The sequence below is a fragment of the Larus michahellis genome, chromosome 2 (assembly GCF_964199755.1).
Source record: "Larus michahellis chromosome 2, bLarMic1.1, whole genome shotgun sequence".
In the NCBI taxonomy this organism is placed as follows: Eukaryota; Metazoa; Chordata; class Aves; order Charadriiformes; family Laridae; genus Larus; species Larus michahellis.
The window spans coordinates 114406519-114432956 of NC_133897.1; the positions used below are offsets into that span (position 1 = coordinate 114406519).

The 26438-nt window shown below is 38.4% G+C and overlaps 1 protein-coding gene across 15 annotated transcripts in view; it reads right to left on the reverse strand.

Moving 5' to 3' along the window:
• Window positions 1-26438, reverse strand: part of PTPRM (protein tyrosine phosphatase receptor type M) — a 482403-nt gene that overhangs the window by 349592 nt on the left and 106373 nt on the right. For all 15 annotated transcript variants that reach the window (XM_074576689.1, XM_074576685.1, XM_074576684.1 and 12 more), the window contains exon 2: window positions 20532-20654. In XM_074576689.1, coding sequence (XP_074432790.1) covers window positions 20532-20654 — 123 coding nt within the window. The remainder of the gene's footprint in view (window positions 1-20531; window positions 20655-26438) is intronic.

Genomic DNA, 26438 nt, shown 5'->3' on the forward strand with positions numbered 1-26438 from the left:
GCTTACATCCACAGGGAGATCGAAACTCGTATTTTCCTATAGCTTACCTTTCCTTACAAATTTCTAGCATAAAAACATGTAGTCACTCTGCTATTGCTTATGATTTTCTATCTGTCTCAGCTAGGACAACAATTATAGACTAGCTATTTTTCCTGCTACAGTACTCAACTGTGGTTAGTAAGGTTACTAAGACCTAGAGAGAAACCTGCAATCCTCCCCCATCTTTCTTTTTATTTTAATTGTCTGAGGATAAGGAAGAATGGATACTTAGTACTGTAATTACTTAATAATGGCTCTGATACTTAAGTAGCACAGATAAGTAGTATTTTAGGGCTGGATGTGTCATGAAAGCTCAGATAATATGATAATAGAGTAATATAAACATTCACTATTTTAAAAAATAGTTGGCATTTTAATAGAAAATCCAGTGGAAATAATTCTGCTGAACAGTCTACTAAAAGCTCTATAATTTGTATGTTTTCCCTTATCCTTCTGCTTTATTCTTCCATAGATCTTCACACAAACATCTTGCAGCTTTTAGCCTCAAAATGGTCAAATTGATCCTAGGTAAGAAGAGATTCCCAAGTCTTGCAAATGATCACCAAAGATGCTGAAAAGCATGACTAGTGCCTACGTACACCTGCAGAGTGACTCAGTCTCTAAAATCAAAGACTTGGAAATGGAGACATAGAAATGTCAATTGCCAAAGAGATCTCTAGCCCTTCAAAAGCCATCTGCATCACAAATCTGCATCACCTGATAATACTTAGAAATTTAAAAAAATACATTTGGTACTGTTGGCAAGTAATATCAGAATACTAACGTTTATGTATGACTGCAAAATAAAATGCAGCTGGAGAGAAACCCTCAAATTTGGAGCACTTTGACACAATGCTCTGCGGCCGGGTAAAGGCTGAAGAGGTGTAGCTCAGGCTTTATGAAACCGAATTCCGTAACAAGTAAGAAGGGCTTTTGCCAGCCTTGCACTAATATAAAGAGAAACTGAGTCAACTGAAAGCTGGGGCTCACCAGAGTGAGAAAAACAGGCAACATTCAAAGCCAAATCAACATCTGTCATCTTATGCAGAGATACCCGCATCGCTTCTAGTGTGTTTCTTTACAGTAATTACCCAGTGCTGAGCACAAACATCCACTATAAAAAGTTCGCCTTTTACCACTGCCTCTTTCATTAAGGTTGGGTTTCATTTCAACGAAAGTTTGATTGTAGTCTTTGAGTCAGCACTGGTGTTTTAGAGTGGAAAGCAATATAGGTGTCCTCTGTTAAGAATCATGAACTAGTGTAAGTACCTCTTAGCTTTATTTCACACTCTGCCACTGACTCATTATCTCAAGTGAGTCACTTAACCTGCATAGGTCAATTAGATTGTCTGTAAATTATGAAGGATACCACAGGGCCTCATGGTTGTTATGAGGTGTTACTCATTTCTGGAAGAACATTTGACATCCTTGGATAAATAAGAGTGTAGATTTTATGACTGCCAGCTAAAGAGAAATTAGCTTATAAGAGGGCCATGCTACATGTTGTTTGTGGTTATTTTGCATGACAAGTGATTCTCCCAAATAGTCATTGGTGGCAAATGCCACTTTTCTCAATCCTTGCCATGTTTTTCATATTTACATGCCTTTGCACTAGGTATGTGGAAGACAGGCATGAAACAAGGACACTAATTGTCAAGTTCACGCAGAACTGAAACAAAAACAGGGACATGGCATGCACGAAAATGAGATACAGTGTTCGTTTTGTTCTGGAAAGTGAAACAAATAGTAACTTTTTAGTCATGATTATTACATCCTTGATTAATTTTCTTGTTTCCTGAAAAGTAGAACCATACTCCCCCTATGTAATATTGAGTCCAAATACTTAGCTTACGGAGTACTATTACTTATTTGACAGGTATGCAAAAACCAAGCCTGTTTAAGCTGTTTATATGTGTTTTACCTTTTTTTATTATTATTACTTGAAGCCAGAAGCATAAAGACTCTTTACTATACAGCAATAACCAATTTTTGTCATTAGCAAGCATAAGAGGTACGGAGGTTATCAACTTGCGGTAAGGGAATACACTTTGAATACTAGTTGACTCACAGGAAACATCTTATTACCAACACTTTCTTCTGGGCTTCCCCCCACCCAGCCACCCACCCTTGTTTTAATTAAAATGGGAATAAACTGTTTTCCAGTTTTGCTAAACAAACAGAAAAAAAGATCACACTGACAGACGGAAGAAAAGGTCTTCTCCAGGAGGTATGTCTTAAATACATAACCTTCAATAACTTTTAGTTTCTCTAGGTATAACATGAAATTTTGTTACAATCAAATGTAATTGTTTTTGAAACAGGCACAGAATTGTTTCAACTACTATTGATACAACACCTGTTAAGCAAGGTATCAGGTAGAAATGCAGAAGCTAGGTTAGGAAGCATTTCAAGGCCTACGTCTGTAGCCAAAATTGTTCTTTAAGCCACTACAGACCACTACTGCTACTGAAAGTGGTCCACACATTTCTGCTGTGCCTTCCTCTTTCTGTCCTACACGGCTGCACAGGAAACCAAACCAAGGACCCAACTGATTTTCTGGTTTCTGTTGTTTTGGGTTTTTTACTGCTGCGGATGTGGGAGAAGGTGGTCTGAAGTCCCTGAAGGCACTACCAGCCCTTGCTGTCCCACCTGCCACCCTTCCCCTGCAACCCCATTTCAGCTCAGCCCTGGGCCACCAGTCCCTGCCCCAGTGATGCTGGAAGAGTGTGCCCATCTCCAGCCTTGCCTCGGACCCCTTCTCCTTCGGCTCCTGCCCGGGGATCCTTGTTGGACCCTGGAGCTTTCCTTGGATCCCGCTAGCAGGACGTTACTCTGACAGCTACGTTTAGATGCTGTGGGACTGCACCCCATCGGTGAGGGCACAGCCAGCGCCAGGGTCATCCTTGGCTCCCAAACTCTCTTCGCCTAAGAAGTAGCCAGCCCTTGCTCCTCCCTAATGGGGGAAGGAAGATATTAGTCAAGTTAATATAAGCACGTGTGAAACTACTGCCTAAAAACTAGGCTTCATCTCAGCCCATCCACAGGAAATGATAACGTATGTACTTCCTCTCCAGTTGTACAAACCTCAGTAAGAAACAAAATCCTAAGCAACACTGACAACTAAAATATCACATTTGCTATGCGAGATAGCACTTACCAAAGAACTATTGTTGGAGGTCTTCTGCAAAAGCAGTTACAGCGAAGTAAAATACTTCAATCACATTATAAACATTTGCAGTATAACATCTAGAGTGCTGCTGCTGCTGCTTCATGAATTTAATTGAGAAAACTGATGCAAGAAATCTATCCCTACAATGACAACCTATCTTAAGTAAAACCATTACAGCTCTCCTACATCTCATAGACACGGTCTACCTCCAAAACAGAAAATAGCAGTCATGTGGCCCATTACATTTCTTGCTAAGGATGATCTCATAGTACAGGAAAATAGGGGCTGAAAGCACAGCATGATCTTGAAAGGCTTCTAAAAGCAGGAGCTATTCCACTTGATTTCAAAATGCTAAGGAAAGGTATTTCAGGATTAGTAAGGTGGATTCATTTGACAGAACCCAGGAAGGCCTTATTTCAACTTTAAATTGCTTTAAAGAAAAAGAAAATGCTGGAAAATACCAAAAAGATCTGCTCTGGGAATTTTAATATGCATTAGACTTGAATGAGTGTTAGCATACAGTCTTCCAACATCATACTGGATGTTTCATTTTGGAAACATCTCTTGCCCTCTGAATTCTGTTTCAGAAGTTATCAATTCTACTGACCACTGAGCATGAATTATTGACTTGCCCCACTCAGACCACAGTATGATTTTCATCTGCTTATCTAGCACAGATTCTGCTAAGTCCCATGACGAGGTAAAACAGGACAACATTTATTAATTGGATGGTGTCTTGTACTAGACTTCAAGGCTGATTGTTGAGACAGAATGCTCAGTTAAACAGAAAATTAGGGAGTTTGCCTGACACCAACAAAACCAACCCAGTACCCACCATGAGACCATATAAGTAATACACACTTTTTCTAGTACTTTTTTTTTCCCCAAGCACCCCTTTCCAGATGTATCTCTACTATTTGTTCTTTCCCCCAGCCAATCTAACTCTATACATGTGCTGAAAGAATCTTGCTTCTGATGTAATTTCTAACACTTATAGAAAAGTTTAAGAGGAAGTTGATCTGGTCATTTAAAAGTTCCCTGCATCCTTAAACAACCAAGTGTTGTTTTACAATATGATGTAGCTATTACAAAAGCTTAAACTCCTGCCTTTCAGCACTAAGCCCGAGCAACATTTCAGCTCCTCTCCTCCCTCCACCAAGAAGTACAGCAAAATACAGAGGGGAACTGCAGGAACCTGAACCGTGGCAATGCTAGGTTGGATCTGATGTCAGCCTATTCCAGCAGACGGCATCTTGCATGTGATAAAAGGAAGTTCTTTGGAGACAGGGGCTATGAACCCTCAAGTAGGCTGGCATGAGACAATACAGACTTCATATTAGTCTCCTCCTGACCTCTACTAGACAAAAAAAAAGTTTTAGAGAGGCAGAGAAGCTAACACTTCCAGCTTAGTGACAAAGCCTACTACAACACTATGCAACCATATGGTACACACAGCTTTATTGCCTTGAGTTTCTTCCTTTAGTAATTTATGTGGTAACATTTAGTATCTGTTCCATGTTTAACACATCAATATTTAAATATAGTGCTACTTCGTTGGTTAGTATGAAAGTAGTTGATTTTTTGTTTCAAAGACTGGAATGGTTTTGATTTACTGGGGTTTGAGTTTTTTTGTTGTTGTTTTTTTAATGAAACCTAATATTCCACTCTCATTGACTAAAGTAATGCATATATTTGGAAAGTGCTGCTGAGTACATAAAGACATGTAGTGTGTTCCTTGTAAAAACAAAACAAAACAAAAACCCAAAAAAACCCAACAACAACAAAAATCTTTCTCTTCTCCCAAAGAAACTTCAATAAAATTAAGAAGTACATTCCCATCCAAGTCTCAGAGTAAAAATATTTCAGGGATCCCTGCAAACCATTTGGAACTGCAAAGTAAAACTATACCACATGTTTTCTCAGTGTGACAGAGTTAGAAATATAATCCTCCAAATTAAGGTAAAATAAGTACACAGAATAGGCTACTCTCTCTTTGTTGTTACTGAAAAATGACGTGAAGTTAGAGGGAGGAGTAGTAAGAGAGCAGGAGAGGAATGAATGACACAGAAAAAATTATTTTACCTTGTTCTCTTCATAAAAGTTTATCATTATTTAGAATTACAAGCAACTTACACTCACAAAATACAGTTCATCACAACTTTAGTTGTAAGCATTTGCATATACCTAGCCTTGCATAAGAAAATAAGGTCCAGGTGAAGGTCAATGGCAGTGATGCACAGAATAACTGTAATTCAGCTTCAGCCCCTAGTCAGATGCAATGTGTCGCTAAAAATGAACATGTTCAGGTTCTAAGTAAGCTGTCCTCACAACTTCCATCAGGAAGTTTTGTCTCATTATAAAAAAAAACATTTCTCTCTTCCAAAAAGACACTTTAAAATTTCATTTCCAACGAGATTTGGCTCTTTTAAAAGAATTTGAGACTATCTGAGGTAAAATGCTTTTTGATACCATAAGAAAGAATGTACTGAACAAAGAAAAATAGTAATTATCTTTTTAATTACTGTGCTATAATTAACACGCCCTGTATAACAAACTGTAGAATTGTAGACAGAACAGGACAAAACTTGGTGTTATCTGCTGCTATTTGCACTTAATTAGCAACCTCAAACTTGCAGAAAAATGGTATCAGTTTCTAAAAACATGCCTTTTCACAATTTAACCTTGACGGGGTAGAAGCAGGTGGTATGGAGCTTTATATTAAGTATTGAAGAATGCCTTGGAAAAAAGCGGACTATATCACCCTTTATCTTGAATGCAAGTAATGCATCAGTGTGTGTGGAAGCCAAGTGAAAACGAATCTCTTCATGTGTTCGTTTCAAAGTAAAGGCAACTACCTTGCTCACAATATCCTGTGGCTCAGCAGATGTATTGAAAATCATCAACATGGTGATATCCAATTGCTAGTCAGGCCTTCTGTAGTCAGAATACATGCCATAAATATTAATGTGTGTGCTTTTTTAGACCTATCTTCAAACGTTCCATCAAATTTTCTTTAAATAAGGAAAAACATGAAGGAACACATTTTAATAGGCAAAGCAAAGCTCAAGCAACTATTAAGTAAAAAAGGATATCCCAGCATCCTTTAGGGAATTTGACAGTCTATGCTTCCCTAGACTCTGTGTATCATTGATATGCTAAACTGCAGTATACCAACAAAGCTTTAGTTAGGAAATGAATCCATGAAAAATAATAATAATGCTTAGAAAAAGCATCTCAAGTTAGAGGTGGCAAAGAGAGAAATTTGGCACACAATAACAAACACGACAGCTGATGCAAAACAAACTCTGTGCCTAGTGGATTCAGCAGAATTTAGAGAGGCACTATGAAGACTTCTGGACCACAGAAATCTCATGCACATACTGAGGAATGGAAGAGATGGAAGAGAATGAAATTCTTGCAAATAAATATATTCTCCCAAGAAGCATACGGCACAGGAACTGTACAGAACAGGAAAAAGAACAGAATCTTGAAGTCACAAAAATCCCAGAATCTCAAAGCAACAAAAATGAATAAATCTTTTGGCAATTAAGTTTTGCTTTCATTACAAAGATCTGTCATTTAACAAATGTAGTACAAAAATTAGGACTTTTGTTAGGCTTTAGCCTTACAATAGTATTGAAAGGCTCTTAAAAGGCAACATAAAGGAAACGCACAGCTTCATCATAAAAGCAGCCCAACTATTAGCACACAAAATAGTGGCCTCAGGTTACATAATTTCAAACACTTTTCTTCTCAATATGAATAAAATTAATCGTTGAATGAAACTAGACAACCTGAGATTATACCAGAGTATCTTCTAGATTCCTGTACACAGGATAGGCTCCATTTGCCGAACACAAAAGATGCATTCTAGTCATTGAAGCATCAATGCGGTATCAATTTTTATTTCCATATTACAGGCGGAGAACTAGCTTTTCCAAAACAGTATTTTCGTTTGAACGACAGTGATATGGGTAAATAAAGGACCTCAGAGGAGCTCTTTCCTGGAACTTTAAAGGCACATTACTGGGGGAATAACGGATGGGATATGAATGATGTGAACTTGTGAAGACTACATCTAATATGAATCCATTTTATACATGTAGAAATCCAAATGATTAACTGCACTGGTGAATACATGCCATATCCAAGGTGTGTATTCCAAGGACTTCCCCCCCCCCCCTTTTTTTTTTTAAATTAACTTTGCTTCTTTATAGACTTGCACAGGAGGTAAAATGACCTGTTTTAATACTTGATGTTAACTTAAAGTTACAACTGGATGTAGACACACTACAACAATTAGCATGAGTAATTTAAATTCAACAGGCACTATAACATGCCCTTGCAAAATATAGCTTTTCATTGCTGTAACTAAAATAATAATGAACTTCTTACTAATTATATAATTGTTGTTACTGATACACTAAAAAGCAGGGGAAAAAAAATCTGCCGTGCACTTAGTAAAGCAGCTTACATTTTGCAAGTCATGTAAGTAAAACGCCTGAATTGACATTTCTCCAAACAACTTTCTGCCTTCACAAAGATGTCTCACACTAAAATTAAACATGTCAAGAAAAACACCACAGCAAACATAACGCCTAAATATCATTGCTGAAAGACACCATATCTCTTTATCCATGGTACATCAATTTATTACACTGCAAAATTTCGGCTCATTAAATTTCACATAGTGCATTGTGCACTCACAAAGAGAACTTGGATGCTGCCACTGACCAAGTCCACTCTAGAACATGAGGATTTGTTGTTTCAGGCACATAATCATTGCTAGTGCTGCTACACACTGAGCTTCCAGAACTCAGGTCGCATCTTCACGTTGTCCTGCATGGTGCTTTTTGGATTAATCAGTATCCATAGGCACTAGCTCAACAGCAGGTACACAATATCCCAGATCTCCTCAGAACAGGATCCTCATCAACCCAGCCTGGACCTTTCAAAGGTGTTTCTTTTGATGTGTGGCTGCTTAATAAGGAAACTTCATACGGAAATGCCATGGAAAGCAGCAAGTTTTACATCCCTTTCTTCAGGTACCCTGCTAGCTTCTAGAAAAGCACCCTTCCCTATTTGGGATACAGAAGAGTCCACAATCCTCCTCTGAAAGTTCATCCTCTCTTTCAGTTCCTTCTTGGGATGCCACTTGTAAGAATCCCAGCATGACCCTGTAAGTAGCAGTACAGTGGTAGGATACTCTTTTCCTAAGATGTAAGAACCATACAGTCAGTGTTGCCTGCCACTCAAGCAGTAATTAGCATTGATTCCTATTAACTGAAAACCACTAAAATACTGCAGAGGTAAAAGACTGGACCAGGGACCTGCTTCCCATCACCTGCTGTTTTCCTTCCAGAGCTTTCTCAAGTGTTCAACAAATCTTGATTTCTCTTCTACAGATTGATTTCTCATGTTGATTTCTCTTCTACAATAGCCCATGTGCAAAAGGAGGGCTAATGAACAACTTCAGTTCTCATCCTGGGAACAGGGCCATTTCCTTGCAACCGCAAGATGTGAATTATAAAAAGCTTCAGAAAGGAGCACCTCTAATGCCTTTGAGCAGCGGCCTGATCACACAGGTCTTGCATATAAGAAACAGCCTCTTCAGCAAATTCCCAATTCCCCTCAACACGTAAGAAGTAAAAGAATACATTAAGGATCATCCCATTGTCATGTCTGATATACTACTTTTGCAATTGCAGAGACAGACATTCTGGGAAGAACAACATCTGACTCCTGAGTTCAGGCTGGTGCCACAATGCTCGACAGCATACATACCAGGGACTTGGAGAACTTCCCCTTCAGTACGGTGGGACTCACACACTGCTTAAGTGCTTCCAGGAACAGGTGACAGTTACACTCCATAATTCTATCGAGGACTTTCCACCATCGTTGTTTTGAACCTCTGCACATTAATTTCTCTCTTATCCTATTGTGGGTTTCTACTTGCCTTTTTGAGTCTAGTTTTCACTCTCACCTTTTTCTGATCTGAAGGTGTTTGGGATGTTAGGAAGAGATGAATGTCGCAACAGCAACTAATGAATAGTGAATTATACCCTGCCCAGTCATGCTCCAGTAAAAACCCAAACAACACAAGAGTTCACTGTGACACCTAGAAGAAGTAAAGGTGTGAGTATGGGAAAATCAGGAACTCAGATTTGGCTGAAGGACATTCCTCCCCTCTATGGTAAGGGGAAAAATGAAATAGTAAACTTTGAAGTAACAATACAATCCTATTTGAACTTAATGCATAATCATAGTATATGAAGAAACTGATAAGAAAAGTGCATCTGTAGCTTCCATGTTCTAATATGATAATGTATGTATTAAAAAGCATTTTTTAAATCTGTACCATGTCAGAAGCACAGAACTGTGATCAATTGCTTGCATGCAATTATCACAAATATTTGATGTTATTAGCTGCTGCAACATTATGACTTGGATAATTACCTGCACCTGTTTTCTCATAATTAAATGGCTGCGTACATCATTAAATTTTCAATGAGGTCCAGACAGTACTTTTTTTTTTCCTTTGTGCTACTGAAATGCAGTTGATTAGAAATGTTGTGACTTCTAGATGAAGAATGCATTATTTCAGCTGGTGAGGGAAACAACTATATTGCTTTAACACTGAGAACAAAAGTATTGAGCTCTTTAATTCAGCTCATGGAATTCATGAAAGTCTTTTAATTGCTTCTTCTCTGACTCCGAGTTCTACAAACATATACAAGGGAATTAAGACTGTGTCTGATATGTTGGGAAATCTGATTGCTTCAAATACAAGAGGACTTAAATACAATACAAAATACAATCCATCCATTTTGCTCATGTACTAACCTAGCTCTCCAGCCGCATTTGCCACCTGATGTACTGCCACATGACTGTCCTCACCTTGGGAGCAGAAGCCCAAAAAGCGTGGGCATCTTGAGATGCCTGAAGCCACATTGCAAGCGGAAGTTCTATGTGGCTGTACGTAGTTTCCTAAATGTGCTGATTTTGGCTGAACCAATTACTTTCATTTAAAAAAAGTCGTTGAAGCCCACGCACTAAGCGAAGAAACATCACTCTGCAAAATTTTAGACATTTTCCAGCACACTTCTACTGTGAATCAGATTTTACAATATTACATACAGCGTTTCCTATGAGGCTTGATTAAGGTTAATGAAGTAATTTAAACCACATAATTCTCTGGTAAAAGGAGGAAGACAAAGGGAGATGCTAAAAATACATTGTTCTTAAACTGTGATCAGAATATTTGTTTGGTTGGAATACCAGCCTGGGTTTTGACACTGATGAGGAAGAAGCGTTCTTTATCACTGTCCTGTACTTCAGAGTAATTTCAAATTCAACCCAAAGAACAAGCACTCCGTGAATGACAGGTTTGCCAAATAGCTTTCTGATGCAGCATTTAATGACCTCTGCCTCAAATCACTCAAATCAATGACTTTTTGGCCGCTCTTACTATAGTCACAGCTCAAACTGCTAACAACATACTATCCGTCATCAATGCTTGCCAACAAATTAAGTGCTGTAAGAAGGGATGAAAAAATCTCCCATAAATCTAATTGAGACAAGAATTCCCTCTTTAATTTCAGCAAAAAGCCTTAAAATAATATGCCAAGAAAATGATTCCCTGAGGAGTCATAATGTTTGCACTCCTGAAGAGGAGTGATGGAGTCCAACTCCAGCTCACTGGCATTTTAACCGTGACTGTGACTATGATCTCGTCATATAGAAGAACTGTCTTAAAAGATAAACTTCTAACTCAGGAAATAACTGACTTAGGCCCTGAAATGGAGGCAGTCACACTACACACTTTAAAGCCTGTAGATGCAAGGAAAAGTTTTGATCCACTCTTTATTAGTTTCTAAAGGGCAAGCTGGATGAGAAGAAATCTAATGGGATAAGCATGAGCCTGAAAGAAAAGCCCTGAAGACTGCAAAAAATTAAGAGGCTTTTTTTCCAGTAGATTAATTACTAAACAAGAAAAAGCTTATTTAGGAATACTCTGATTATTCTCCTGATCTTGCAATGCAGTGAGTGCAGCTCCTAGAGGAGCATCTTCAGACTCACTGTTTATTCACAGTCCTCACAGGCTTTTTACTGGTCACAGCTTTTCTCAAACTGGCTAAGTATTTTCATTCTCCAATAGCAGAAAATAGCCAGACGAACAGGCACAAAAAATGTATTGCTACTTGATACAAGTCTGCTGAAACTGGAGCAGAAACTGCAGAGGTTTCAGTAAGATTCCCATGGCAGGGAAGGTACAGTAACATAGTCTTCAGCGCTGAGTGAATCTCTAGGGAACCCTAAGCTTAAGCATGCACTAACTTAATTTATATTACTATGGAGTCCCAAACTATCCAGATTAAAGCTTCCTGAGGTACGTTTCCATGTCTCAGGCACATCCCCAGGAAAGAAAATTTACATTCTGTGTGGTCTTTTCTGAACCAAGAGCCTCCACCAGAAGTAACCGAATTTTTCTTTTCCAGACCAATATTCCAGTTGAAAAATGCAAGTTCACTAGAAGGTAATGCACGGGTAGCTGTCCTGAATCCCTGATAAAATACTTTAACCATTATTTACTGGCTTTACAACATGAAGCACTTTCCCTCCCTCCTGTTGGGATTCTCCCACTTCACTTCCCCTCTCTCCTGTTGGGACTCTCCTATTTCATCTGAAGGAACTCCTCACAAACACTCCAGGGAGGCAAAAAACACACACAAACAAAAGCCCAGTTAGTCAGTGTACTTCTAATTTAGCAGGAAAATCTGAAACAAGATTCTGATGCACTTAACCAGCAGGACAGTGTCTGGCACTACGGGTGGAAGACGGGAAGGAGCCTGGGTTTCCAATGTGTAATAGTAAAACTTTGTAATCCTAAACATTTTTGCTGTCAAGAACTCCATTTCAAACCCAGCTCCAGTGTCTAGCTTATTACGTTAGCTGCTTCTCAGCATATATGATGGCAGGTGTTATATATAACCTCAGCAGGAAACGTGTAATCACAGCAAGGCAAATGAGTTCGGCTAGAGGGCTTGCTTAGCACCATGTGGCACTGCACGGTGTTACACAGAAACACCCTCAGCAGTCAACTCTGTCTTCCAAGGTTGCTTCGAGAATACTCCGGTTTAATGAGAAGTAATTCCCAGACCTTTCATATAGCCTCTATCTCACTTTTATGGAAGAGAAGAGTTCCTCAAACATTTAAAAAGTCATAATTTATCATATCATCATTCTCCAGTCAGACATCTTTAACAAATCTGCAATAACTATTGGTGGATTCTAACATAGCGTCTCCCACCCACTTCGGCAAGTTGCAGCATGTTCTGTGATTTTGTACTCAAAATATCAGAGGGCTGCTGGAATGCGTAAGAAAACAGGACAACTGTTATCCTCCTCTCGGTAAGTTACAGTTATAAATACTAAAGAAAGCCCATTGCTTCAAATGAAAATTTGAAAGTCAGTCACCTACATTGGGCATTATCTCATGAACCACACCGTTTATATTCAAAATACTTTGTTGTACAACAGAAGAAGAAAGTGTAAAATAGAAGTCATATGTAGAGAACATCTACAACAAAAATTTAAACTAATCATTACCATATTTAACCCCACCATTTTGTCTGAAAGCTATCAGGCGTATAGGCAAAATACATTCAAATATTTTGTCTAGTTGCCTATTAAGCAGGCCAGGAACATTGTCCATCAGTAATTCAGAATCAGAGATTCTGATACTGAGTAATCTTTTACTACCCTTTGCAAGAATACTGGATGCTCTATATTTGTAATAAATCCAGTGTTTGCGCCAGGTGCTGAAATCAGTAAGTCAGGTCAGACGTTACAAAAATGACTGTAAGATTCCTGTAAGCTCTCACAACAAGCAATATCTCAGATGTAGCTGGTGGCATTATTTTGATTGTTGAACAAATCTGTTAAGTACGCTACTCGCTAAGTCTTTAAGTATGTTTTCAAAGTAGCTAACCCCTCTAGGGCTTGCATGGTAGCCATAGCAGCACGAAGCTGGCTGGGTCCGTACTCGGGTGGTTTGCTCGGGCTGACCCCCATGTTGCTCCATATTAGCAGCAACTGATATTAGCTTACGCAGTTAATTGGAAACCGTCTTGAATATGTCAACACGAGCTGGAGCTGCTTGCAAAAGAGGCAACGTCCTTAATGCCTGCAGCTACTACCTGGATGTGCAACAAAATGCTAAACATGCTCATGTTCCAGGTCTAGAAAAGTCTATGAGAAAAATCAAACTTGAACACCATGAACGAGGTGCAACTCCCACACCTTGACAGTACTTCACGTTATCTCTGGATAGCATTCAGATGAATTTAAAAATGCCACTATTTAAAGTAATCTGGGAGAAACAGCATTGAGTAAGGAACATATTTAATTCTCTTCTATATGAATGTAAACAGAAGAAAAGCATCCCTACTAACACAGAACACAAACACAATGCAGTGCTAAAATATACTTCATTATAAAATACTAATCACAACAGAAAGTCAAAGTAGGATAACTTTACACGGTAAGATGCTGCAGTTGGCTTTAGTATACACTTGCCAACTGATCACTTCATCTGTCTTTTTAAAACGGATCACAACTCTTCTACACACAATTAAACAACAATTACATTTTTCACACCACTACTTCACATTCTACAGTATTAAATACTCCCCTAAATCAGTATCTTGGTTTATGGAATATCTGCTAGTTATGCATGCCTGCTAACTAGATACCAAAAGACCATTTTAAACAATAATTAATAAAGCATTATATGCATTTTCTGCAGACACTGCACTGATATTGATAAACATTAAGCGACACTAGATAATCAGGACACAAATAACCATAGAAGGCCATTCAAAAAATTACACATAGCCATGAAAATTATATATTATCACCTCAAATAGCACAAACAGAATCCTCATCCTGGCTTTGACCAGCACTGTATTAAACACAGAAATCTTCATTGCCAAAAACATCCTTTCAATGCACTGAATGTCAGCCTGTGAAGATTTGATTTATAATTGCTTTTGAACTATTCTAAAATAGTGACTCATTGCAAATGCAGTGACACCCCTTCAGTGATATCAAACTAACCATGGCATTGAAGAAAAAAGGATGCTACTGTCCTCTGGAACTGTGAAACACTGTAGAAAGATTTTACACAACTGAACACAGTGTTTTGTAACAAAACACATGGACATGAACAGAAATGGTATCCAGCGAATCACAAATAGAGCAGAGTCTTGACAATGTCTGCATTTCTTACAGTAATCTGTAAAATTCTAATTGCATCACTGTCAGTGACAAGACTCACTGTAGCAGTACATAAACTAACACAATGCACTCAAATACCTCATAAATTCTGTTTTGATTTGAAATTTGCATACGTCTCTGTATTTTGTTTCTTTGTTTCTTTTACTCATCTGAGTTTTCTCAACTTTTACCCTACTCATTCCTCAGACTACCCCAGATCCTGCCTCTCAGTGTTTTAGAGCTCTGAACCTGCATTCTCTTCACTGCTGTCTGTATGCCAGTTGTTCTCAATCGGTAAACAGGTATCCATCCATACATGTGTATGTGTCCATATGTATATTTAAACACCTATTAATTCTTCAGCTTGCACCCCCCCTCATCCTCTCCCTTAAATCCAATGAACACCTCTGTTGCTCTCAGTTCTTCTGTTCTTCCCTTCTAGGATACACTGCCAGGTGTCAGAGGGCTTTGCTACTGCAGTCTCGCACACTCAGCCCGCATTCCTTCACGTAAATATCTCAGAATAAGCAATAGTTTTGAGCTTTAATGTTAAGTACCAGAGTACTCTGTGGGAAAACCACAATGCCAGAATAATGACAGGCCACGATGAATTGGGTGGGACTTGAGCATAAATGGGACTATGGAGTGAGAGTAGAGCAGGCATAGGCCAGAGAGAGAAATCAAGATCTGGGAGATCAACCAAAAATCAGATTAGAAATGCAGAAGAAAAGCTCCAGAAGACTGTTCATGTTTATTTGCATTATTACAGGACCTTGGAGCACTAAACAAGAACTGCGGGGTAAACACAAAATAAAAAATGGAACAAATGAATGAAATAAGAACACAGTACTGATCAGATCAGTGCAAAGGGGTTTAGGGACAACCTTTTTTTTTTTAAGACACAATGACAAAAGAAATAAAAAAAACAAACAAACAAACAAAAAAAAGGCCACATGTGTTTAGAAGGAGCACATTCCAGTGAAGCAACATGAAGAAACGCATGAAGATCTCTCCCTGAAAATTTACTGACTAGATGAAGATGACTGCTATCACAGTGTAGCAGAAAGTAAAACTGGTGCAATGACGCTTATGCTAATATAAGACAACTAAGGAGGTAACAGACAAAGAATAGAGAGAAGCAGCTCATATTTGATACAGTCTAGAAGGGGAAACCCTTCTATACTGAAATTAAAAAAAAAAAAAAAAAAAAAGGCCAAGCAGCTCATTCGGAAAAGGACCTTTGCAACTGCATTCCAAATGCAAAGAAGTGGTTTTTAGGTACCTGTGGGGCATAAATCTGCAAGAAACTGGCATAATTTATTATGTTCTAAATTTGCTATTTTCTAAAAGAAAGCCAATACCGAAGATGCCATCAATGTGACACAAGCAAGATCAGAAGAATGGTACTACTGTCCACACTAATCAAAAACGTCATAAAAAATAAAATCTCATCCAAGTGATTAATTGGATTGGGAATGTCTTTACTGGTGGGTTGACCTTGGCTGGCTGCGAGACACCCACCCAGCCGCTCTCTCACTCCTCTTTCTCAACAAGAGAGGGGGAGAAAATGAGACAAAAAAATCTTGTGGGTCAAGATAAAGACAGGGATATCACTCACCAATCACTGTCATGGGCAAACCAGACTCAACTTGTAGAAAATTAATTTGATTTATTGCCAATTAAAAATAGAGAGTAGGATAATGAGAAACAAAAAACTAAAAATACCTTTTCCCAGCCCACCCCTTCTTCCCAGATTCAACTTCACTCCTTTGTTCCCAACTCTTCTACCTCCTCCCTGTAAAGTGGCACTGGGTGACAGGGTATAAGGGTTATGGTCAGTCCATAACACTTCATTCTCTGCTCCTTCTTCCTCATACTTTTCCCCTGCTCCAGTGTGGGGTCCCTCCCATGGGAGACAGTCCTTCACAAACTGCTCCAATGTGGGTCCCTCCCACGTGGGTTCTTCAGGAACTGCTCCAGTATCAGTCCTTTCCACAGGGTACTGTCCTTCAGAATGCACTGCTCTGGTATGGTTAACCCAACAGGCCACAGGTCCTGCCAGAAAACCTGCTCCTGCGCAGGCTCCTCTCACTGGGCTGCAGCTTCTGCCAGGAGCCTGCTCCAGTGTGGGCTCACCACAGGCTGCAGCTTCCTTCGGGGCATGTCTACCTACTGCAGTATGGGGTCCTCCATGGGCTGCAGCATGGATATCTGCTCCAGCATGGTCCTCCATGGACTGCAGGGGACACCTTGCTTCACCGTAGTGTTCACCACAGGCTGCAGGGGACACCTTGCTTCACCGTAGTGTTCACCACAGGCTGCAGGGGACACCTTGCTTCACCATAGTGTTCACCACAGGCTGCAGGGGATTCTCTGCTCCAGTGACTGTAGCACCTCCTCCCCCTCCTTCTTCACTGACCTTGGTGTCTGCAGGGCTGTTTCTCTCATGTTTTTCTCACTCCTCTCTCTCATAGCTGCTGCCCAGCACTTTTTATGCTTTCTTAAATAAGCTATCCCAGAGGCGCCAGCATCACTAAGGAGCTCAACTGTGCCCTGTGGTGGGTCCACTGGAGCCAGCTGGAACTGGATGCATTCAACAAGGAGCAGCCCCCGGTCTCTTCTCACAGAGGCTGCCCTTGCAGCCACTCCGCCCCACTGCCAACACTTCTCCAATAGAGTAATCTATTATTTGGGCATATTTTTCTGAAGGCATCTTTACTGGACTACAGCTAGAGGGTATACACTTAGCTGTAATTGTAAACGTCTATTATATAAACACATTAATATCAAACTACTGTAACTGTTTTATAGGACAATGCAAGATGGCATTAATAATGACTAAGTGTTTCTATAATTATAGTTTTGAACACTATTATAAACATACATTCTTGGAACAGAAAGCCAAGGAGAAAGGCAGAGGCTGAGAAAAGGGAAGAGCTATTCTTCCTATAGCATTTACTTCATCTGACCCACAGGACACTTGAAACAGAAGAGCAGTGGATTAACCACTCTCATTTAATCCATACAAATATATACAGAAATATACATGTCACCGTTTTTTGTGTCTGTTTAACACAATTTCAGATTAGTACTGACTCACTAAAGGTCACACTTATATTTATCAAGAAAATCAGAGCACTGGAGTGCTACTACTTTAGTAGCAATAACTTCATATTTCTTTATTACAGTAACAATCCAACAAGGATTGAAGCCCGCTTTAAGAAACACTTTCAGAAACTTTTTATTATCATCTTTGATATAACTTATCAGTTTTCATCTAAAATTAGATCTAAGAACTATTAATGTTCACCAGCATGTAAATACAGTGTGTACATTAATGCGTGTACACATGCATGAACGTTATATGACATTTCTTTTGACCCACCGAAATAACATATCAAGCCAAAATATTTATCTATCTGAAGTATAGTTATGCTCTCAACTGTCTCATGCGGATTAAAATAAATCAAATCCCATAACTAGTGTGCTTCCCCCTGACTGCCACCAAATTATACAAAATATTATATATTGACATCAAGTCGCTCACTGGAGCATATTGCCTGAAATTAGGAATGTTATGTGCATTAATTTTTCCTACTGACACGGGACTACTGAACTGAGAGTTCTTGTTTCAGTCTAGTATTACAACATCGTTGCATAAAGCATTTTGCTTTCAAGCCAAGAATTCCCCACAAACCATTAATCTAAGATGTTCTATTCATTATCATCTCAAGCTATTTTTTTCTAAAATATGTAGCTCAGAAACTGCTGACAAACTACTTGAAATCATTTTTTAAGTGTATCACACAACCCTCTGGCTAAGGCTAACTGAAAACGAATTAAAATCATTAAGATGATGATTTGAACAAGAACAGGAAAAAATGTCTAGATGAAATTATGAGGAAAAATTAGATACCACTTGACTGAATCGTGCCCTTAGACACACTGCTTCTCATTTTCAAAGAAGTGAGCATTTCTTTCCCTCTCAAAGGGGTTTTTGACCTTTTAAGGCACGGATATCCACAACCCTCCTCAGACTAACTTGTTCATCTCCTGACCGAAGACTCCCAAAGCATATTTCACTTCCTTTATGGGCAGAAATAAAACTCCCTAAACTCTAAATATAATTTATTACCAAGTTTAATATCTTTTTACTTGATCATCAGAACATTATTTTAGTCTTCTGATAAAAAGGCAGGAAGACAAATACGAAACAAGTTGTACGACATCTGATAAATAAAATTACATGTATCTTTTTCCCTCCGTAAAAATACCAGTCCCTCGTCTGGACTATTGGCCCTGGGAAAACAAAACAATCAAACAAAAAAATCTTCAAGCCTGTGGTTATCACAGAAAAGAACACAGATTTGAACCTCTTCTATCTGCCAAGAAGACTGAACAACATATACCAACAATCGCTTTCACAAAATCCAAGCAGGGACAGTAATGAATGAAATTTGGAATAGAAAGACAATTTCCTGTGGTGTGATTGAGAAAAAGAATGTATAGCTTGTACTGCAAGCCAAGATGACTGATAAACGACATGTGTTAGCGCCAACTTGAGAAACAGTATTAAGCACTCATGAAATAGTCCAGAAAATTTTTAGCAGCATGTGCCAACACCACTGGACAAGAGCCAGTTTAAAAAGGAATTTGCACGAGCCTCCGTTATCTGGGATGATGAACTCAATCTAGCACGACAATCCAAGTGCTGGGACTCAGGCAAACCGAACATTCATCTTGAAGCGCGAGTCCTACCTTTGCCAGAGGAAACAAAAGTGCTGACGGAAAAGGCACTTCAGTTCACCCTCAGATATGATGTCCACAACACATGGCGACATTGATAAATCTATAGTGAAGACCACTGACCACAGCATTTGTACCAGTGAATAGGGCCGACTGGTGCATATCATACATTAGTGCATTTATTAGACCACTAGTGATGAGTGGATACATTCAGGTTTTGTTTATGTAGTCACTTCTGAAGATTCACACTGTTTATCTCCTAATTCCCTTATCCAAAAATAAGGAACATTTCTTGAGAAGGACAACCATTAAAGAGATTTTACACAAACGCTGAAGTACATTAGGAGTCCTTTGAAGAACTAAGTGAAATCGATGTGAAACATCAGGACATTCATCTGCTATGCTTTTAAGTGTTCTGGATATATTTATACTAAATTATGAGGCTACTGCAGAAGTAGTCCCATGATGCTACAGCCAGTGATTTTATGAAGTGGTCTTTTTGTTTTGGCTACTTTTAGGTGACAATAGTCACAAGAGGCCAAGTCTTTAAAAGCCAAAGAAAATGCTGAGCTGGGCTGCAGGCAATCATCCCCCAAGAGATGGAGATCAGTACATGGGGGGCAACTCTAAACATGCCTAGATAAATTTTAGGCTAGCGAATCATTTAAAACCAATGGTCAGATTTTACATATTTGGGTGGGTGGGTGAAGTGGTAAAGGAATGACTGCAGTAAACTAAGTTCAACAGAATGCAATGGTTGTTGCTATGGAATTATGCAGCGCACAAAGTACATTACAAGTACAATAAACAATAGTAACACAACAAGCACAATATCATTGAGGCCTTCTGTTTCGGGGTACCTCTCCTCTCCTTTTTCTCTCATCTCTTTTTCACTCTGCATTTCTTTTCAGAATAGGTTTTGATTAATATCTCTTTCAATGAAAATACCTAAGGCCACCTTTGTTTTATCTCTACTATTCCCTCTTCCTTTGAGTCATCCTGTCTGCATGTTTCTAGTACTACTTCATATTCATTTTCATGCCATCATTCTGTTTTCTCTCTGCCTTCCCTGATGACACTATTTTCTATTTCTACTTTCTTACCTTTATGTTCCACACTCAACAAAAGAAACCGTTTGATTTGCAAAACATCACTCACAAACATCACTGGGAAGATCTGAGTCTTGCAATTAACAAACAGATTAAGACGAAGTAACATTCTAACAATAGTACTGTCAAGAAATGCTGAATAAACACGTAAGTTAACGTCAAAGCGAAACAAAGCAAAATAAAAGACCAACCAGATGGCATCCCTTGACCAGAGGGGGGCTTTATTGGTGCGTTCACCTGATCCCAGTTAAGATCATCATCATCTGACTGAGTATAGCCACAGGAACTAAGAGGCTCATCGAAAGTACAGCATCCTGTAAAATAAAAACAAAGAAAAATTACACAAGGCATGCAGATAACAGATTCTGAGTCTCTAATCCTAACAATTGCAACATAATTTAATGTAGGCTGTGTAATTTTTCAATGTCTTTTAATACAAATGATTATATATTTATTAATTATCAGGTTTTGAGCAGGCACAAAACCTTCTCGTCATGAAAACAAAATCCCAAGGGTAAAAGAGCAGATTTAGAACTTCAGAAAAGTTTTCTCCCTATGACGCAATCATCAGGTAGCAAAAACAAACCAGCAAAATAAAAAGCAATAAAACTCACAACATCAAAAGATCGAATAATTAGTATTCTTCAGGAAAAACAAACTATTCCATGCCTGAGAACCCACACTTTAGAGGAAAAATGGAAGTGTGGGAACATCGGTTCCCACCCCTGTAACTTGGTTGCCAAGTAAGGGAAGGCGTAGATGCTCCCAGGTGAGCTGCGCTGCAAACAGGTACCAGCCTGGGTGTTTGTGGGATCAGCGCCTCTGGTACAACACAGCACACCTATCTCATAATACCAATCTATGCAGAGCCTCAAACTCCCTGAAAGAAAACAGCATTATTTCCTCTTTTTCCCCACTCTTTTAAGTCATTTAGAAAAGAAGAACATGTTATAAAAGCACACACTAAGCTGGGGCGGGGAAAAATCTAATGTCACGAATTTTGAAGACCGAAATCTAACATCATCCACAAGAAAATGTAAAAGCTTTGCTTTTTCCCTTTGGTGCAGAGGAAACTTTTCCAGCTTTTTTACATCATTCTCTTCTAACAGGAGACTAACACAGGGTTACAAAATTCTTTTTTTCTTTGATGTTTCACTGCAGTGAAGAATGACATCTTTCCTATTCGGGAAAACAAATATAACCCTAGTCACGAATATTTCAGTCCATATTAAAGTAAATTCTGCAGCTGTTCAAACAAAACTAAACTTTAGGGCTATTCATCATCTTTGCTATCTGTCCATAGGCAGAGCAGGCTTAGCCTTGCCAAGCTGTATTAAAATAGGAAACAGACAAAATCTAGCTTTAAAAAAAGACTTGAGACACATAAATTTTCCTAGAACATTATAAATGGCATTACAGAATACCTTATCAAAAAGTAGGATAATAGAAGGCAAAATTTCGTTATACCTAACTGAAGTCCCGCCTTCCTAATAGCTAGTCCCAGTTCATATTTGAAATTCATGACAAGCACTTTGTAAGCATATAAATCTTCAAAAGAAATTAACTCTATAACCAATCACCAAATAATTTCGTTTTTTGTTCTCTTACAGTGCCATTGGTCTTTAAAGACACGTCATGTTTACCCTGCCCTTGGATACAGACTATCCTATACTGTTCTCTTTCTTCTAAAATATCTTTGTATAGGAAGTATTCATTAGCTCTAGGTATACCAGGGGAACTGGCACCTCTGGACATTGAGTCTTTCTGTACTATTTTAAGTGCACAAGATTCAATTAGATAACCCAGTGGGAACAGAAAACCCATTAAAAAACTTTCAACTCGGAACTCTAATACTTCACCTCAATGATAACAACACATATAAATGATCTCTCCCCTAAAGTTAAACAAATTCAGAAATACAAGAGATTTGTATATAGTACATCAAATAACATCTGCAACATTTCCAGCAGAAAGGCTTAGAAAATTGGGCATCCATTTACACATTTGTTCTAGTACTTGAATAAATATTACTTCACACTTCATAAAATATGCCACAAGCTAAGTTTCAGACACAAAAGCAAAACATCAGCTTTCACAGACCTATCTGTGCTTTTTTATAAAAAATTAAAAAACAAAACAAAACAAAACACCATAAGCCACAGGTGAAGCAAAAGGCAGTTTTCTTGCAAAGGTACTGCAAATGATACTAAGGCATAAATTTAAATATCAAGCTATGCAGTGTGCAACGTAGTCAAGCTTGGCAAAAAATTTACACCTGTATAAAACCTGGCATGAATAATGGGTTACGTTTCAAACACAGGACTAACGAATGTACAGAATAGCTCCCATACCTCATGATATCATACATATCTCTAGCAATAGGGAGACATAGGAAAGTTTAGGTTTTCTTGCTCAAACCCAGAAGCACAGCCAAGCGCTGCAAAATGTCCAGTACTGGAAAAAAAGGGAAGAGTTTGTGATTCCAGATGGTTAGGCAAAAGGCTTCTCCTCTTCTCACTACTTAGGAAGATGTCAAAAATGTGGATAAATAGACTGACAGTTCTACCTGTCTAGACCATTTGTCTGTCAACACAGAACCATTTCTCACTGTTTTTTTTGTTTTGTTTGTTTGTTTTTTTTATTTCTCTTGCGAGCCTATAGCTAAATCACTCTGTCAGGATTTCTTTTTTTCTTTTATCTTTGCCATTTACATCCTACAAACCTTTGTGAATTTATTATAACTTCCTCAATATGGGTATCTCATCTTCACACCTGCTATAGGAAGAGTTTAAAGGGAACTTCTGAACTCCTTCCATTCCTAAGTCACTTCCACCCGCAACTAATAACCAAACTGCAGCAAATATCACTACAAGTACTCAAACTGTACAGCCACCAACCCAGAGAATTGACCAGCGTACACAAGATCTTTAACAGCACAGATGCCAAGCCACGTTCCTTTCTGCAGCCAGCCACTAACGATAAGATGAATACTAATGAAGGCTTTGCACAGCCAAGACTTTCTGGAAAGTCTTTTGTAGATTAAAATAGCATTACATGGCATATATAGGTGTTGGAAGTATAGACGAGTTTATAGATTGAACTAAGAATAACACAGAACATCTTACTGGAACAAAAAAAAAATATTAAAAACCGCTTAGCTACAATTACTGTTAATCAAGAGTCATTGAGAGTCCTAATGGCTTATGTTTGGCTCCCCAAAGTTCCAACCCTCACATCTAACTGTATTACAAATAAGATGAAGTTATTTAGAAATGGGTCATGACATTTGACAGAACCCTATATTTGCATCTACTCAAGCTCTCCTGCCTTCTTCTGCAGCGCTTTGCCTATTTTCTAGTCACGATGCTCTTATCATACAAGGTTTCCACTTCATAAAAGGTTATCCACATATGATATCAACAAGGGCTAGTAAAATGTGAAAAATTATCAGTGGTCTTTAATGTCTCTCATTGTTGCACTGTTTTGAAACACGAGCCACTGCCAAAATAGGCACTCATTTATAATAACTAACACACTTGAGAAATTCCGCCCATTTTTGCTATTAGAATTTATAATAACAATCAAAATACATATCGTCTGCTATATAGTTTAATCAAGCAAAGTAATTTCCCTGCCTGTTATACTGGCATTACAGTTCGGATAGCCAAACTGTATTTTAAAGGATGAATTCTGTGCTGACTGAAATATTTATAAGTAAAACAGGAGATACATATCCCATTAAGATTCTTTGCCTTATACTATATTTTATAGATATTTCTGGATTCCTAAGAGGAATTGAATTGACAAACGCACAAGATGCAACACAGTCTATTACAGCCTACGGTTCTTTCAAGTGCAATTATCCATTTAACCATCATGAATCCCGTTCAATATAACTATGCCATTGTCCAAATATAGTCCTTTTTTGCACATTTCTATTTTTATTCAGTTAAATTACTTTAGATCTTGAAAAATTTATGATCTTAAACAAGGAATATAAGATGAAAGCAACTAATTATAGTAATTGGGATAAAGAATACACTGTATTTTTCCTAATGTGAATGAAGTTTTATTCAAAGTATTCTGTGTGTTACAGACTATAACTATGACATCTGTTATGAAGTATTCTTCAAGAATACCTTATCAAAAGTCGGATAACAGAACAAAAAATTGGTTAAGTGACAAAAACTAACATAGAAAAAAGTTCAAGTTATGCTGGACATTCCTTTATTTTCGTTGGTCTTACATACTGAAAAAATCCCCGATCAATATGTATACTTTCTATCAAAAATTTGCTGTCAAATGTTCAAGTGCTAAAACTTGTGATGTTTATGAGTATGAGTGCTAGCACTGGCAGGGAACAAATGTGCATACTAGAACTGATAAAAGGGCCTTGCTCTGGGACAAAATACATTTATTTCTTTACAGCAGAACCCTGTGGTTTCTGGTCTGCCAAAGTAACATGAATTCTGTTGCAGAACAGGTGAACCCAGAAGATGAGTTTACTCAATGCCACATTTTATTAGTATTCTTCTTTATTTCATTTTAAAAGTATTCTGAATTCTGTTGTCTCTGTATTTTCAGTTTCATACTGGAAAAGTGTTTGTGTTGATTAATGGGAAGTGCAATGTAGCTACTCTTTGAAACAGAAATAAAGGTTTTGACATCTGATATGAAAGGTGAGTGTCCAGATCATGTGTGCTATCAGAGGGATTTGATAATACAGCGAAAGATTAATCTCCTATTAGGCAATGGATCTTTTCTGTCTATTAAAAAAAAAAAAAAATGGAGCCTCTGCCCAAACCAAGAATATACCATTCCTCAGCCAGCTGCATTCCCTCCTGTCCTTATGACCATCCCTACATCCAACAGCAATGGACCAAGAGCATCACCTGGACAACATACTGAGGCAAATTAAAAATTGAAATAACTGAAAACTGTGACAAACTGTAATTGTTAAGCTTGACTGGACTGTGAATGAGCCAGCCCTCATCCCCAAGGGTTACTGCTCAGGACAAGGCAGCATTGCCGTGCTGCCTTGTGCTTCCTTTTACATTTTTGAAGTTTTAGATTTTGGGGCAATCATCCCATCTAGACACTCTCATGACAATTAGAAAATGACCTGAGAAACACGGCATCAGGAAAACAAGACCCTGAGCCCCTAAACTGACAAACTGTCAAATCAGAGAAAAAACAACTACTCCATTGGGGGCCAGTAAGAAGTCATAAAGTGGAAAATAAAAAGCCATTCTCAATTATAAAGTGGTTAAAGAGAATGCTAAAGTGGGAATCGATGGACAGTTTTTAACGGAAAAAAATTCAAATTCTGTCTCTAAAACTGTATGACAGGTCTGGGCTGCTGTATACCTTTAATAAAAGACAGGGTGATGACAAAAACTGTCTAACACAAAACTGTCCACCTCTCTGAAATTGGTAAACAGTTGAGCCAATAAAGCTTCAAGTAAACTAACTACAGCTAAACAAATGGACACTTTAAAGAATGTATTGGAAACTGGACATAATGGCCTGCCTGGATTCTGCTTTGTGTGCAGATTCTCATGAGGAAAGAAAAGAAAAAAAAAAAAAAAGGCTCTACCTGCCATTTTCAAAGGTGTCACAGCATTACACATTAAAAGGACTTTCCAGCCACACCAGCTCAGAGATAGCTAGCAAAAGAAACTCTTCTTTCCCTGTGTGCCTCCAAAGTGCAGGCAGAGCTGCCACATATCTGCAGTGACAGAAACACACCAAAAATTCTTACCCAGGCTTTACAAGTGAACTTTCGACAGTGGGTAGTCTGTTTTAAAATGGAACATTTATTTTCTCTCAAAATATACCAAGTTTTTTATTTTGTTCAGAGCTATAAAATAATACTTTAATCTAGATTACTGGTCAGGGAGTCTGAAAAACCACGTGCTGCATAAAGTTGGTCTAATTTAAAACAGTTTCTACATTTTGTCAAGTCTGCATATGCGCGGGGGTGAGCGAGAAGAGCAAGAGGAAAAACAGATTTTACAATTAAAGAACTTCTCCGATTGCGGCTGTGCTCAGGAAGGGTTGTGAAAAAGGTGGAGGACGGAAGAATTATCTGGAAAAAT